The sequence below is a fragment of the Callospermophilus lateralis genome, unplaced genomic scaffold (genome assembly GCF_048772815.1).
Source record: "Callospermophilus lateralis isolate mCalLat2 unplaced genomic scaffold, mCalLat2.hap1 Scaffold_11661, whole genome shotgun sequence".
Taxonomy (NCBI): domain Eukaryota; kingdom Metazoa; phylum Chordata; class Mammalia; order Rodentia; family Sciuridae; genus Callospermophilus; species Callospermophilus lateralis.
Genome location: NW_027511960.1, coordinates 1691 through 18780, shown reverse-complemented (window position 1 = coordinate 18780; position 17090 = coordinate 1691). Strand labels below are relative to the sequence as shown.

General features: G+C 55.3%; 1 protein-coding gene across 1 annotated transcript; it reads right to left on the bottom strand.

The window, feature by feature from the left end:
* Window positions 1–344: 344 nt before the first annotated feature.
* LOC143640103 (cGMP-specific 3',5'-cyclic phosphodiesterase-like) lies at window positions 345–15320 on the bottom strand (the record flags this gene model as incomplete). The annotated part of the gene is made up of 5 exons (XM_077108034.1): window positions 15284–15320; window positions 14269–14358; window positions 3242–3313; window positions 1742–1831; window positions 345–482 (listed from the first exon to the last, which is right to left on the bottom strand). Coding segments are annotated over exons 2-5 (327 nt in total), but the record flags the coding sequence as incomplete, so codon positions are not given.
* Window positions 15321–17090: the final 1770 nt, after the last annotated feature.

Below are 17090 nucleotides of genomic sequence, written 5' to 3'. Positions count from 1 at the left end.
CAGTGTGGCCATGGGCCTACGCAGTGGACACCGTGTGGCCATCATCATGGTGCCTACACAGTGAACCCAGTGTGGCCATCATTCATTGTGCCTATGCAGTGGACACAGTGTGGTCATCATCATGGCGCCTATGGAATGGACCCAGTGTGGCTGTTGCCATGGTACCCGTGCCAGGCCACAGGGTAGCTGTCGCCATGGTTGAGTAGTGGTGGGACCCGGGGTCTTGGAGAAGCCCTACACCCCACCCACCCCTCCGCTAGACAGGCACCTAGTGCCCAGGGACAGCTGTGGCTGGGCAGTGATGGGGGCTGTGCACACGCTCCCAGAGCCATGGCTGTACTCACGGGGCAGTCTTCGTCTACTATGAAGATGGTGCAGCTTTGGACCTGCATGAAGGAGATGATGGTGGCCGCTATCTTCTTCAGAATCACTTCTAGTGACTGCTGCTCCTCAAAAATCAGGCTGGCCAGGTCCAGCAGCACCTAGATGGAGGGGAGTGCCAGTCTGCAGGGGCTGCCGCAGCCGGCAGCGAGCTGCCCACGTCCTCACTGCTGCTGGACGGCTGACGGCCCCAGTGCTGGAGCAGCAGGCCTGTTCTGCCTGCTGGCCACACGCCCTGATGACCATCAGGATGGCCACACAGAGGCTAGGCTGCAGATGTGCAGCGTCTGGCTAGTCCTGATGACCCCTCCACTAGCGTGACAGGGACAAGCTTCCTACCCACAGGGTGCTCGCAGCAGTGAGCGGGCGCTGCTGTGGGGCTGAGCACTACAAGGTGTTCTGAACAGCGTCGGCAGGCGGCACACAGGGATCACTGCCCCCAACACCCAGATCCACCTTCACCACACGCCAGTCTTCAGAGAGCTCGACTCCGCACCAAGCCAGTGTAAGAGCCCCTGGGCCTTCCTGGGACTGTCCTCTCTGAGGCCAGTTTGCTGGAGAAGACCCTCCCTGGCTGAGGCCTAAGGGTTCAGGGTCAGGCGACGGGAGCCGAGTCCACAGCAGCACCGGGAGCTGCACGCAGGTGTGTGGAGGGGAGAGCCCGAAGAGGGGAACGCAGACCAGCAGGAAGGAAACATGCCCGTCATGTTCAGACGGCAGAGAAGGCACGGAACATCCACGGTGGGCAAAGCAGGCACAAGGAGGGCCCCACGCTCTCCGTTGTCCACTCGCACCCACAGAGGCAGCGGGCACTGTGGGTGTCCCTCACCTGCAAGTCTCGGAACGCTCACCTCACTCGTACAATCTCTTAAGCACTTAATTGGGAATGTGCTGGAACAAAACAATCAGGGATCTAGAAAACAGGGCACTTCCCAGAGGGCCAGAGCACGTTCCGTGGGACATGTGCCTCGTGGTCGCAGGACAATACGTGAGTTGTCAATGTGGTGATAATGAAGACAGTCCAGAAGGAGAAGCAGGCAGAGGAGTGGGGGGGGGGGGGACGGCGGGTGCCGGGTGCAGGTCTCATGGCGCCCAGAGCCCAGGGACGGCAGGAACTAACGCGGGACTCAACAGCGCCTAGGCAGCAGCTGGACACCCACGTGCAGTGGGCAGGGTGAGGGCCACGTGAGCCTGCGCTCTCAGGTCAGCAGACTTCCACAGAGGTGGGGCGACCGAGCAGGGAGACAGGAATCGGCAACAGCTTCCAGAAGCCAAGAGCCTCTGAACGTCTGACCTAGTGCCCTGCACCTGAGCCAAGCCAGGACTCTCCCGCGGGGACACGGACACCCGCAGCACTCACCTGGTTCCTCCTGTTCTCCAGGAGCGAAGTCTCGTAGAGCTGGGCGTTGTGAAGCACGATGCCGCAGAACGCCAGGTAGGCAGCAAAGTCCTGCAGAACAGCAGCCGAACCGTCAAGGGGCAGTGCCCGGACCCCTGGCACCCAGGTCCACGGTGGGGCGAGCGCCACGAGCCCAGGTGCAGTGGCACTGATGCCAACCAAGTGGGCCAGCGTGTTCTCAGTCTCCGGGGCACGGTAGGTCTGGGCCAGCAAGAGGAAGGGGAGAGGGGCTGGGAGGGGGCTTCTTCACATGAGACCGCCATCTGCTCTGTGCAGAATCTGCAGTGGCCTCCAGACGGTGCTGGGACTCGGGCCTCTGCTGAGACTATGTGGAGCCTGCCAAGGGTTCCTGCCGCCAGCAAAGGTACATCTGCCATCAGGACAAGGCAGCAGCAATGCAGCCACACACTGCATCAAGGTGCAAGTAACACTTCCAATCCAATGTGCTCTTTAAACACGGACCCTCACAGCACCCTGAACACCCCGTCCTGGGGTTATGTGCTACAGTCACGTTAATTATCAATCCAAGCACATCTTGAGATCGCATGCTTTATCCCACAACCATGAATATATTTTGCAAAGATGTGATAGAGCCTAAAATTGCAAATTCATTCAAGAGGGCTTCACCTTAAAGGGCTATAAACACAATAATGAAATAAAGAGCCAACCCAGAACCATGCTTTCCCACCAAGTATCCGCAGTTGTCCCTGGCAGCACAGGAGGCTAGATATGTATTCAAAGGTACTTGCTAAAGCATGAGGACAAACAGGTGCCACACAGCTAAAGCCTGGGTCAAAAGTCTCTCCTGTCTTATCTGAATGTCTGTCACGCTCCTATGAATTTTCAGAGGAGCAATGTAAATACAATGGTCCGGGGGAGGAGGTGCTGGCGATGAACGGTACAGAGGTAGGTATTCACCAGGAGGAACGGCACGCCTCCTGCAGGATGAAGTTAAGAATGGGTTCAAGGACGTGCTGGAGGGGACAGATGCCACTACGGCCTGGGGAACGGGGCCTTCAGAGTCATAAGAGACGGGCATGAAGTAGCAGCTAGCCTGTTCCACGCACCCTGAATCTGCCCCCGGGCACCAGCAGTCTGTGGGCAAAGCTTGTAAAGCAATGGTGCACCAGGGAGCAGCTCCCACCTGCGCCAACCTGGAGGCTGAGCCTGGGTGGCCCTGGACTTTCACTCAGGACAAGCCTCTGCAGCAGACAGCAAAGGCGAGCCAGGCCATGAAGACACCATGAGCCAGGCCATCAGGGCCCCACGTGCACAGCCCAGGGCAGGGGCAGCTGCGATTTCAGACTGAGCAGCTCCGCGCTCCCAGGTAGCACCCACACTGCACAGGGCAAAGATGCCTTTCAACACTCAGGATGCTGCAAACCGCCATCAAGGACCCCCAGTGGTTGCTCTGGGTCGGCATGCAGTACCGGGCCTCTGGCGGCAGCGTGGCCACAGTACCTTCTCGTCCTTCTCCGTGAAGGTCCCGCCACTAGCCGATTTCTTGTTGATGGCCTGGGCCACACCGACGACCTGGTGGTGTAAGCACAGAAAGAGACACGTGTTTTCGTTGGCTGAGATCACCATCAAGAATCCCCCGAGTGAATGTGTGGAAAGGACAGGGTCGCAGACCTGTGCAGAACCTCAGCCCCCGAGCAAGCCCTGTGCCTGGAGCAAGCCCGCGCCCCGGCAGCCTCCCTATTTCTGGTAGACCTGATGCTGCCGGCTTCTTGGGCCAGACCAAGCAGGACCCTGGTCCCCCTGCAATCTGGATGAACCGAGTGGCAGAGACAGTCTATGTGAATGTTCCTCACAACCATCTCTACATTTCAGATAAATAAAGTGAATGTTTTATGCTGCTTTTAAATATTTCAGAAGGGCAAAATGCTCTTTTACTAAAAATGAAACAGTCCTGCTGAGAGCCGCAGTCGGGTCGGAATGGCCCCTGGCATTTTGCCAAAATACTCCTGTAGGATATTTTTTGTTGGTATTACAATAAATAATAAAGGCAAACTTATATCAATTCTATCCAAATGCATATTTTCCATATATGTTTCAATGATTTTTAATGCCTTTCTTGCTTCAGGCGTTAACATGCAGGGTGAATTTGGATCTGAGGGACCTTTTAGGATATCAAATAAAGGTCCCAACTCTCCTGTTGGTATGCCTAGATAAGGCCTTATCCAATTTATGTCTCCTAATGACTTTTGAAAGTCGTTAAGTGATTTGAGTTGATCTACTTGTATCTGAATTTTTGGTGGACGGACCATGGTTGAGGATAATAGAACTCCTAAATAATTAATTGGAAAATTTCATTGTACTTTATCTATTGCTATCTCTAGATTATAATTTTTTAATAAGTTTGTAAGTGTGGCATAACATTCTAGCAATGTGTTTTTAGCTTTGTGTGCTAATAATACATCATCCATATAGTGAAATATTTGTAGTTCAGGATTTTGATTTCTAAGTGGCTGGATTGCTTTGTTAACATAGATTTGACACATAGTTGGGCTGTTAGTCATCCCTTGAGGGAGTACTTTCCATTCACATCTCTGATCAGGACCTTCATGATTCTGTGCAGGGATAGTAAATGCAAAACGTGGACTATCCTCAGGATGAATTGGAATTGAAAAAAAAAATATTTGATATCTATAACTAAAACATACCAGGTTTTTGGCAAAGCAGACAATTGAGGAATCCCCGATTGAACAGGTCCCATAATAACCATCTCATTATTAATAGCTCTTAAATCTTGCAATAATCTCCATTTACCAGATTTCTTTTTGATGACAAAAATGGGAGTATTATGGGGACATACAGAAGGTTGTATATGTCCCTCCGCTAATTGTTGTTTGACCAGGTCATGGGCTGCTTGTATCTTTTCTTTAGTCAGGGGCCACTGAGGAACCCATACTGGTCTTTCTGATTTCCAAGTAATTTTTATTGTCTCAGTGACCCCTTCTGAAAACCCAATCCATGTCTATTTATTCCTTGATCTATTTGAATTGGTGCTGATAACGCCAAGGTCGCGGGTTCCTTCCCTTATGGGCCACCAAATGCCGCAGTCTGGCTGGGCACAAATCACGAGCCACTGAAGCAGGAACAAACTTTATTTCTGAACTCCACCAGCACACTCCACACATGCTCCCCGGGAACTCTCCCTGCCATGCGGCTCCTCCAGGAACCAACAACCGGAAATCCCTCTTCTGGAAATCCCTCCTCCCGCACTTCCCCAACCAATGGGAACTCTCCGGGAATCCCCACGAGAACTCCAAAGTAGCAGGCCGAGGCAGACAGTAAAGTTCTAATATACAACCAAATCAATCCAGCATCATCTTAATGGCTGGCCTCTCAACCAATACTACTGGCAAAATGCCAGGGGCGATTCCGACTCCCTGTGGCTCTCAGCACAGTCCTGAGTGGCCGATCATAGAAGAAATGTGGGAGAGTCACCAGGACACAACGACGTCCTGATGCAGGGATGAGGCCCAGCTTCTTTGGAAACTTCAATCCTTGAAAACCATTTGGACCTGCAACAGACTTATTTTTGGGCTATTGGAATGCGAAAACAGGAATTAAAAGTTGAGCCTTAATTCAAACAGATCAGAAGGCACCCAGAGGGCGAAGGGTACCTTAGGAGACAACTAAACCCACACGAGATGGGCCTGAGACCCCAACAAGAGGGCTTCACCTTAAAGGACAGAGACACATGATGGAGCACAAGCCAACCCAGGACCAGCTTTCCACCACGTATCCTCAGGTGTCAGGACTAGGTCCTGCTCAGCTTCCTACCAGAGTGCCGGCCCCCACCTGCTCAGCCCCAGTGAGCGTCCCCAGAGGAAGGGCATGTCCTGCCTGCTCAGCCCCATGGTGGCCCTGCACCCTCCCACTCCTAGCCCTACTCTGCCTCCTCTTTGCCACCTGCACATCCTCCTCCCCCTACCCCTGCACTCAGTGCCAGCAGAACCCGCTTCTTCCTCACAGGCTTGCTTGCTGGATAGCGGGCCTTGGTGTATGTGGAGGGGCCTGCCCAGCTCACTGCCGGGCAGCTTTGATAAATGACCTGACCCCCCGTGAGGTCAGGGAAGCCCACTCTCCCTGACGTGGTGTCTGACCCTAACACCTTTATCCCGCTCTCCTTCTCATCATAAAGGGTATTAACATTTTAAAGAGGTGGGATACTTCTTTGTCCTAACTCACCACCCTGGGTCAGCTCCCTCTCCTCTGTCCACCTCAGCTCTTCAGTCAGCCAGCTCTATGGCCTCTGCCCAGCAGGGCTGCTCATTTGAAGCCGACTAGCCAGGACTGTTAGGGCTGGGTTCTCACACACAGCAGAGGGGGCAAGGCCCATTCGTGTGTGTGGGGTCCCGGGCCTTGGACGACTGGGTCCTTTCTAGTGTTCTTTCCTTTTGTGTATCAGCGGCCACCCTGAAGGGGCTCAGGACCCAGCGTGGCGGGACATGACCCCACAGCACTGCAGCACAGACTGGCGGCGACCGTCATGACCAGGGCTCTCAGCCCGCGGGAGTGAGTGCTAGGGCCCTGTGGCAAGGGGCACAGGCTGGGAGTCTGCTGGGAGGAAAGGCCAGCTGTTTGGGATGACCAGGCCATCCCCAACACCTCCACGTCTTAGAGGAAAAGACAGGCGCGCTGACCACGTTTTCTCTGAAATCAAGACTGTGGAATGGCATCACCGTCAGAGCTGCAGCCCCTGAGACCGAGGTCAGAGTTGGCCACCAGTGGCATCCTGGACCTTGTCAGAGGCTGACCGCTGGGTGACTGTAGGGTCGATGGGATGAGGAGACATGGGGACAAGAGGGTGTGAGACATTTTATGTGTGGCTCAGAGAGCGAGGGTCAAGCCGGGAAAGCAGAGCTGAAATGCAGGCTGAGCCCACGGGGTCCCAGCACGTCCCATGTCACTGAGCAGACAGTGCAGGGTCCCCAGGGCCCTCCCTGAGGAAAACCACATCCCGGTTCCCCTGAGGTCTAACTGTGGTCCAGTGCTCAGGAGTGTTCATGAGGCAAGTGTCAGTAACTGTGGGCTCCAGGGACAGTCCTAAGACCACCTGCAGAGTGCCACTGGGCTCCCTCAGCTGCAGGTGGCAGCTGGGTCTCTCACTGCTAGACTCTCAGTTGATTCCTTCTTCACACCTGCCTGTCCCCTCCTCTCCGGGTCACACCAGTGTCCGTCCTGCTGGCTCTCTCTGAAGGCACTGGGGGACGGGACTCCAGCTGTGTGTGGCCTGGGTCCTGCTGCTCCAGGGCTGGGGCAGTGTGTGGCAGCTCACAGCGCTGGGCTCTCGGCTGTCCCCCCGCTCTCCCCCTCCCACCTGGGCAAGCCCAGCCTGTGTGGGCAGCTCCCTGGCCACCCGACCCACGGCCCGCGGCCCACCTGTCTCTGGTCCCTTGCTCTCCTCGCCTGGGACTCCCCTCCTGGCTCCTGGCACCTGGTTTCTCCCTGCCGCAGCTTGTTTGCAGGTTTTCAAGTTTGTTTCAGGGACTCTATTTCCCACCTGTCTGCAGAACGAAGGTGGTCTGCCATCTGCCCAGTGGGCCGTGGGCTGTCTCGGCCCCTGGAATGGGCTCCAGGCCTTCCCGTAAAGCGGCCCGGTACTGACAGCCTCCCCTGTGCCGAGTCACCCGCAGAGGCCGTGAGTGCCCACAGAGGACGCCAGGCGTGTCCGCTGGCTGCACTGCCCAGGGGCCAGGACCAGGAAGGAAGCCTCATGCGTTCTGTGTGTACATGACTTTCCCCGCGACTCTGATCTGCAGCTGGCTGAATCCACGATACAGTCAGCCAGGGAGGGCCAACTCCATTTACATTCTTTCCCTCCAACATTAAATAAAAATACCTACCATTAGGTGATTTTATGGAATGAGGACTCCCAACAATGACTTTTTCACACTTCTAGTAACCAGCTATTTCTCCACTATTAATTTTATACCTTAGGTATTAAATGCTAATTTATTTTATGGATAACTAATTGAATGTAACTTCTGTATTTAATCCCTATATTTCTAATTTCTCTATTCTAAACATAATATATAATTTCTATATTTAGAAATGAGGTGATGGCACACGCTTGTGATCTCAGCAGTTCAGGAGGCTGAGGCAGGAGGATCTCAAGTTCAAAGCCAGCCTCAGTAACTTAGGGAGGCACTAAGCAACTCAGTGAGACCCTGTCTCTAAATAAAATACAAAATAGGGCTGGGGATGTGGCTCAGTGGTCAAGTGCTCCTGAGTTCAATCCCTGGTATCCCCCTTCACCCACCAAAAAAGAAAAAAAAGTTTTTGGATTTAAAAATAAAGGAATGTAAATTATTTAATATAGATTGGTGAATACAGATGTTTGCACATGTATCTATTAAGAGTAGCAATTTAACCGACAAACTCCTTAACCAGAGTTAAGAATGCCGGGAAACACAGAAATTATTTAATAGGCAAAGTCCATCCAAGGATCTAATTACGTAGTGCTGGCTCAGACATCACACAACTGGTTCTACATCTCCAACGTTCACATTTAGAGACTGCGTGAAGCTCCTCAGAGTTAAACGTGTAAATGGTGTGTTAAGTCCACGCCTCGGTGCGTCCCCGCGAGCTAATGCTCAGCCTGAATGGCCCCTTTGAAGCACAACGAAGACACACCTTCTGTTGGTAAGCAGCACTTGGTGTGGACCAAGGTTTCTCTGGTGCAGAGGCCGCCCTGATTTAACCTCTAGCCCCAGGCTGACCTTCACTCCGGCTGCTGGACCCGGGTCAGACCGAGGAACTTGGCCCGACAGTGCCAGGCCCACGCACTCCCAAGGAGGACAGAGTGGTCACATCCTCCTGTGAGACAGGCGTGGTGTGAAGGGCAGTGGGGAGGGAGGAGGCCCCACCGGTCACCACACCAGACCAGAAGCGGGCCCTTCTGCTATCTCCACAACAAAGCCACGCAAGGGCACGGCTGGGGACCAACAGAACGAAGGGACAGCTCCCAGGTCTCTAAGGCTGAGACAGACCAACCGTCAGCCAACTCCGCTTGCTTTTGCAGTGTGTTTCCCTGTGTCGGAAGCAGAGTGGAAGGGTCTTGCAGGAAGCCGTGAGTTCACCCTCGGGGGTTCTCTCATCAAAGCCAGGCAGCCCCGGGGACCGTGGGCAGAACTGGGGGCCTAGCCTCCCCCACGCTGCCCCAGGGAGCAAGCACTGTGCTGGGCCCAGGACCCGCAGGCAGCTCCTCCCCGGAGCGCTGGGCTCCCAGGCTTCCCTTGCACCCTGGGAGCTGCACCTGGCCCTGACCAGCACTCCTCCTGCCCCTCTTCTAGATGCTGCATTTCTGGTGAACAAGATCCATCTCTTCAAATCAAAAAAATTTAAAAGCAAGTATGTTCTTTGCTTCATTAAAAACATTTGTCTTTTCTGCCCAGACCAGTACTCTACATATTTCAGTGATTCAACGATTTCTTGTTCAAAATAAGATACTTCCGGGAAAATAAGTGAGACTATTATAAAATAAGTAGATACAATCACCAAGCTTAAATCCTAGAAAATACTGCTTTGCACACTGCTGGAGTGACAGGTCTCATATGCATGCCTTACTTGTGATTTTTTGGCAGATATAAAATGGCTTTGATTTTTTATCTTGTATAAATCTCATAAAAAATAGCTGATATTCTTGCATCTTTTCAGATTTTTTTTAAAAGAAGATATAAATAGCTTGATATTTAGCTAGAACGCTGGGTTGTCACATTGCCAAGAACTCATAAATCCTGCGCTGTAACTGCCATGTTAGACTCACATCAAAGAATCTCACTATGATGACCCAAGACCCGATGGTAGCCCAGAAAGGAGGCCTGCAGGGAGCAAACTGGACTCTACTTCCTAATCGAGTTGATCCGCACGTCCCTGCACCTCCCAGCCCTCGCCCAGCAGAAGCAACCGCCACTGAAGTGAGCAGGAAACAGTGGCCATGGTCCACAGCAGAAGCTTTTGAAAGACCTGCCCATGTGAGGAGCTGGGAGTCCACTGGCCTGGATCAGCATTTCCCAGGCGTGCAGTGAGCGAGCTCCCTCAAGTCCAGCCCCTCACGTGTCCAGGACCACAACGACTCTCCCAGGGCGTTATGAAGACCCGAGGACCCACTGCCAGGCCCAGGGCAGCTCTGCAGGGCCTGCTGGACAATACCGCTGGTCCCCGCCAACAGCACTGTTCCCAGGAGCCCGTGAGCTCCACGGCTCTCATGCACAGCCGGGCCCTGGGGTCCTGTCCCTCGACGATCCTCCTTTTGGGGTTCAGTCACTTCCTTCAGCAGTGGCTCTTCAATCTCCCTCCTCAGGATTCTGGGGTGCTGCGGGTGCTTCCCGCTTTGCCCCCGTTCTCTTAGAGGGGGGCGAGGGAAGACGCAGAAGCCATCTGCCCTCTGCACTTGGTTCCAAAACTCACTGTCACAGAAGTTGAGGAAGAGACCCTGCTGCAACTGCCACTCAGGACTGGCCACTGCGACTCGCTGAAACCCTAACTAGCTGAGGCTCCCCGTGGCAGGGCAGACAGAGTCAGGCTCCAGGGACGCCTGCGGGTCTTCCTGAGCTCCCGCCAGGGTGCACTTGGGCACTCGGAACCTGCTCCTCCTACAGCTTCCAGGCGGGTCCCTGCACCTCGGGCGGCCAGCGCCACCAACAGGCACACCAGGGTGCTTCTAAGCCGTGGACCACTGTGACTCCACACCGCAGCTCCTTCTCGGTTCCCGGTAAGCACTGGGAAAGAAGAGGGTCGGGGGCTCTGCTGGTGACCCCGGGTCCCGGCTGGCTGGTTACGACTGAGGACTTGCCACGTGGCTGCTGGGCTCCCTCAGAAGCTGCCAGTTCTGGCTTCTTTTAAAACAGTAGGTGACGCTGATTCTCCATCACGGGTCTTCCAACACCCTCCAGGGTCCTCCTGTTTCCAGCTTCTGCAGCCAGGAGGCGACCCCCAGGTTATGGGCTCCATTCTGGGAGTCACGAGGAAGCAGTGACTCCCGAGTCCTGGCCAGGCCTCTAAACTTGGATCTCAAGATCCCCACAAGACAGGAGAGGTGGACACACAGGCAGACGGCCCTGAGGCCTGGAGTCACGCGGAGGCTGCCGCTGGCCCGTGACATTTATACCACCACCGCCACGCCTGCGCACGCCTAGCGCTTCTTTCTTCCTGTCCTCTGCAGACCGATTCTCTCTGGACGTAATTTCAGCTGGGCCACACACATCTGGAAAGAGGAGAGGCGGGGAGGGGAGGCCGCCCGCAGAGCAGAGCCAGTGGGAACCCCTGAGTGACATGCCATGAATGGCTGGTGTGAGTGGACGGTCCAGAAACCAGTCGTCACAGCAACGAGGCCAGGGCAGGAGACACAGGGGCCGGCACCAGGGAGAGGCTCAGGGCCCTGCAGGCTCTCAGGGAGGGCCCCGGCCACAGGACCTGCCGCTGACCCCAGCTTCATCAGACCTGCAAGCCAGCAGTGCAGTCACACATTCTGTAACCAAATCTAAGTCACAGGCCACCAGAATGGCTACTGCCACAGGCCCCCAAGCACACGCTACCAAGGTGAGGAGCACTGGGTACTTGGGATGGCCACATGGAGGTGTGGGACAAGTCATGAGGCTGACGTTCCTCTACCACGGGACCTGGCACATCCCCTGCCGGTCATGCTCCCACAAGAAACAGAGTCAAGTCCACTGGACGCGCTTCGCAGACACAGACAGCAGGTTCTCCAGGACTTAAAAAAATAGAAAAACCTTCCACTGTCTACCAACTCATGAGATGAACAGGTCACGGTCCTTACCCACACCCTGGAGGAACCAGCCGGCCACAGGAGGGTGCACTGCCGCCCGGCCACCCCATGCAGGAATCTCCAGCAAGGAGGTGGACATGGAGGCCACGTGCCACATGGGCCCATGCTGTGGCACCCTAAAACCAGCAAACACAGCCCCAAAGCAGATCAGACACTGTGGTGGGGTGGGGGGCGAGGAGGCACAGCTCTGGGGTGACGGGGCGGTGGAACTCCATGTGGTGGGGTTTCCTGGCCGTGTGCTCATCTGCCCAGTCTCCTCAGCCCGCTTACAGTGGGCGAGCGCCTTGCATGTGAGTCCTACCTGGACTCTGCAGGGCGTGGGGCTGTCAGCCGACTAAGTCGTCCTCATGGGCACCGGGTGGGTACAGAGAAGCCGGGTCCTGAGGACATTTCTAAGCAAGGAGCTGCCTCACTTCACCCTGGTGACCCCGCTGACCCTTCTCCTGGGTTGCCTGGACCTACTGTGGAGAGGCCATTCTTGCTACCTAGAAAGAGAAGCTCAGCCAGAGCGGGGTCTGGGCTGAATCCTTTCACCAGCACGAAGGAGTCTTGGGAGCCAAGATTTCGAAGCTAAAAGCTGAATGTGGTCTTCAAAAGTGTACAGAACCAGTCTGGCCCATGACCAGGGCCGACAGAGAGAATTCGCACAGACTCAGGTTCAGATGCCAACAGATAGCCTGTCGGCGTGACGGTACCCCAGGTCCTGTGTGGCACATGTCCCCCGCCCATCAGTACCACCGTCATGGGTCCACGTAAGGCCCTTGGATTTCACTTATTCTCCCCGGCTGACCTGATGAACCTCGCATGCACGTCAAGGCTGCAGGTATTTTTAGGAACTTCTGCTGGACCTTCCTCTTTAGAAACTGTATCTGAAGAAACATGCAGGTGCTGAAGACGTGGACTTCTGAGCAGCAACTGCCACAGGACTTCATTAACCACAGGCATCGCCACCTTGGTCCTCGTTAGAAAAGAAGCTTGGGCTCCACCCAGACCTCTGGAGCGCAGAGTCTGCACTGGGCAGGATGGATAGGCAGTTCCTATGCCGTTGCAACTGCAGAAGCACCAATTCAGAAGACTGAGTGCTGGAGAAATTCCCAGGGCAGGGACACACAGGGTGCTCTGAGGGGAACGGGCTGTGGGAGTGAAGCCCCTCACAGGACGTCTGGAACGCACAGGCGCTGCCTAAAGATGGCAACCGCCGTGCAGCAGCAAAATGAACAGAACTGAAGCCAGAGACTCCCGGCCACGTCAGCACACCTGGTTCCAACTGGGCGACAGGACAGAGACGCAGAACCCGAGCAGACTGACGAGGAGGGCAGCCGAGTGGATCATGCATGTGATCCACACCGGCCGTGTCAGCTCCAGCGGGCCTCCTGGCCTGGCCCACTGGGCCCCGACGCTCCCGCACTGCCTGCCCTCACTAGGTTGCTCCCGTCCGACCCTGGTCTGGGCAAGACTGAGATTCAGAGTCTGAAGTACGCTTCCTAGCAGATGTGCGTTGCTTCTGCACCTACCTGAGTCAAAGCCCTGCGGTCAGAGGGTGGCCAGTGGGACTGCACTTCCAAGGATGGGTGTGCGCCCAGCCTGGGAAGCTACGGTGCCGGGAGCCCAGGAAGCACGGCACCGGGGAGGGCTCCGGGGGGCAGCCTGCGGCGCACTCGGCCGTGGCTCTAGGACTGCCTGGGCTTCAAGGGGACTCCAGCGTCCAGACCCTGGCCGAGGGACTTGAGTTAACTGGTGTCACGGGAAACTTTACACGTCGGCCTGTTAGGTCCAGGGCCACCGGGACGACTGGTCAACATTCCTTCTGTGTGTGTTGGTGACAGGTTTTCAGAGGGAGGAGTGCAGGAGTCGGGGTCTGCCTAGAGAAGACCCTCCCACCCGCCAGGGCAGGCACCTCCAATCCACCTAGCGCCCCAGGGAAGAAGAGCAGAGGAAGGTCCTGCCACGGGACTCAGACCCCAGGGACGGGGATGGCCCTCACCAGCAGCCTCCCTCCTCAGCACCGAGCATGCTGGCCGAGCACACTGCCCACTGCTGGGCGTCCAGCCCAAAGACGGCGTCCCGGCCGACCACGTGGACAACCCCTGACAAGTCCCCCCGTCCATCCAGACACTGCAGACGCAGCCCCTGACTGACAGTGAGCCCAGGTGCAGGCAGAGCCGGGAACACACAGCCGGGACCCAGCTTATCTGAGGCTCTGTCCACTGTTTTTTCAAGTAAATATAAAATGTTGCCGTCTCTCAGAATCGACAGACTGACACGATTCACACTGAAATCTACACAACTGGAATTAGCTCACTTTCTATTTTCTCAAGATCTCAACTTGAATCCCAAGGTCAACTGATAATCATTACAGCTGAATGATCGTTTATGATGAAAACTCATTCTAATCACAGCCTGGTTAGTCTTCTAAGGCAGAGAAGTGCCTGGGAGAGGGCAGGCAGGAAACAGCACGTATGACATTTGTTCTAGTCAAAGGCCACAGTGAAGCTGTCAGGATTCGTCCTGGCAGCCGAGGGCTCAGTGGGGGCAGGCACCAAGCTGAACACCGAGCAGGACTCTGGGCGCCTGCACGTGTCACTGCCGCATCGTTTCACTCATATGCAAAATGAAAAATATGTATACTTATATTCAAAGAGAAAAATATTTCCAAATGACCTTTAAAAATGAAGAATCGCCTTACCTCCTCCCTGTGATTCTTAATTGGCATACAGAGAATACTTTGTGTCCTGTAGCCTGTGATTTGGTCGACTTCTGCATTGAACCGGGGATCCTAGGGAGGAAAAAGAAACTCAATTTGATGACTGATCTGTACAAAGACTGATGGGATTTTTCTAATTTATTAGATCAGAGAATCTAACCTTCGACTTAGCTGGCCGCACTGAGTAAAAGTGTCACCATGTGGCAGGCAGACAGTCACGTGAACACTGCCATTCTTTGACAAAGATGAATCCAAGATTTTTTTTAGCATCTAGTGTTTATGAGAAACCAACAACGACCAAACAAAAAACAAAACAAAACAAAAACAAACCGAGACTTTTAAAAAGAAAGGAAATTAAAAGTACTATTTAGATAATCTCACAATTCAGGAAAAGTTGGTGGCTGTCACCTCTGAGACACAATCTGCCAGTCCCTGCTGTCTGGCCGCCTGGTTTTGCTGTGCCATCCAGAGAGCACAGCTCTGGAACGCCCCTGGGACCCGCGGCCTCAGAGCCTGCACCCACCTCCCCTGCGGAGCCACTCCCCTGCTTGCCTTCGGGGCCTCTGCCTCAAGGGCTCATGGGAATCCAACTTTCTGTGAGTGCAAAAGGGTGCGAGGATGGACTTGTGCGGCTCCTCTGGCTCTCCTTCCCTTTCCACAAAGCACGTTGTGCACATCTAAGAGCCACAGAGGACCTTCGTGGGGGTGTGGAAGTGCTGAATGTGGGCCATCTCTCCAGCAGGCTCTAGAGTGGGGAGACCTGGAACCAGGCTGCAGACTCCAGGAGGGATTCACTATCAAAAGACTCTGCCGCTATCCAGTGTGACGGGAAGGAAGCCCACAGCACCGGGCTTGAGTGAGACCAGAAGGAAGCAGACGGGCAGGACACAGCCCTCCGCGGGCCCCGCTCCCTCCACACAGCCCTGGAAGGGCTCCCGATCTCTGCACCTGGAATTCCCTCCCTGGCAGGTGGCCGGCCCACCTGGGAAAACCTCACCCTCCGAAGGTCGCATCTGAGTATTAATCTGAAGTCAGGCACAGGCAGAGCTGTGGAGGGTAGGCCACTGCATGAGCGTGCGCCAAATGGGGTCAGAAATGAGGCCAGTTCTCCTCCGAGAGGCCACACTTGGCTTGAAAGATGATTCCCAAAGAAAAGTTATAAAATGACAGAATACTATAAACACTTACTTCATTTTTGCCAAACATGCTCAAGGTTATATTAACTAAGATACACAAAAGCCTTAGCTAAATATTTCTTAAAAATAGTTCCTATTTCTCTTTAGATCTTTAGGTATCTTTCAACTGCAAGGAAAGGAGAGGAGGCAGGATCCCGAGACGGACAAAATCACAGAAGTGAGAAACGAGTGACAGGGAGCAAGTCATTCTACAAACTTACAAAATAAGAAGGATAAAAAGGCACCTGCTGTAGCTGATTTTAAACAGACATTAGAATTGTGAGACCGATTTACAAAGCAGAGGACTTGGCCAGTGCAGGCCGTGGACTCTGTGAAATCAGGAGGACGGCGTGGCTTCTTGGTGTCAGGTGACGTCCACCTCAGTGGCAATCCTGGAGGCTGCCCTTCAAGGAGGAGGGTGGGATTAACACACCCCTCAAATGCATTCTACCTGAAGGTCCAGATTCCTGGTACTGCACGGAAAAGTGTCCTTCACCAACGAGGTCAGCACAGAGGGACCCACACGGAGGATGGCTCACTCCTCCAGGCCAGGAAACAACGGGAAAATGGAACTCTGCTACCCTGAGATGACAGTGGCTGCCAGCTGTGAGAGCGCGCCACCGGGAGACCCCCGCTGCGTGGCCCCCTAGCAGGCTGCACACTCACAGGTGCTGGACGTGCCCTCCCGAGAAGACAACCACCCTCCCAGACGAAGCTGCAGCCGAGGCAGAGGGGAGACACGTGCCCACCTCACAGCATAAGCCTGTGCCCGGGACGCTCCTGCCTTGGAGAAGCAGGCGCTGCCCACAGAGAAGATCCGAGAGACCTCCAACCTCCGTGGCCGGAGCTTGTAAACTAAAGAGAGATGCTGAGTTGAGGGCGAAGCAGGAGTGGGCAGGGTGGCAGAAGCAGGAGTGGCCAGTCCCCTTGGACATGCAAGGGCCAAACACTGAGAGGACAAGCAACGTGGCTGAGGCTGAGGGCTGAGGCTGAGGGCTGAGGGCTGAGGCTGAGGGCTGAGGGCTGAGGCTGAGGGCTGAGGCTGAGGGCTGAGGCTGAGGCTGAGGGCTGAGGGCTGAAGCTGAGGCTGAGGGCTGAGGGCTGAGGGCTGAGGGCTGAGGCTGAGGGCTGAGGGCTGAGGGCTGAGGCTGAGGCTGAGGGCTGAGGGCTGAGGGCTGAGGGCTGAGGGCTGAGGCTGAGGCTGAGGCTGAGGGCTGAGGCTGAGGCTGAGGCTGAGGGCTGAGGCTGAGGGCTGAGGCTGAGGGCTGAGGGCTGCGGCTGAGGGCTGAGGCTGAGGGCTGAGGGCTGAGGCTGAGGCTGAGGCTGAGGGCTGAGGCTGAGGGCTGAGGCTGAGGGCTGAGGGCTGAGGCTGAGGGCTGAGGGCTGAGGGCTGAGGGCTGAGGCTGAGGCTGAGGGCTGAGGCTGAGGGCTGAGGCTGAGGGCTGAGGGCTGAGGGCTGAGGCTGAGGCTGAGGGCTGAGGGCTGAGGGCTGAGGCTGAGGGCTGAGGGCTGAGGCTGAGGGCTGAGGCTGAGGGCTGAGGGCTGAGGGCTGAGGCTGAGGCTGAGGGCTGAGGCTGAGGGCTGAGGGCTGAGGCTGAGGCTGAGGCTGAGGGCTGAGGCTGAGGGCTG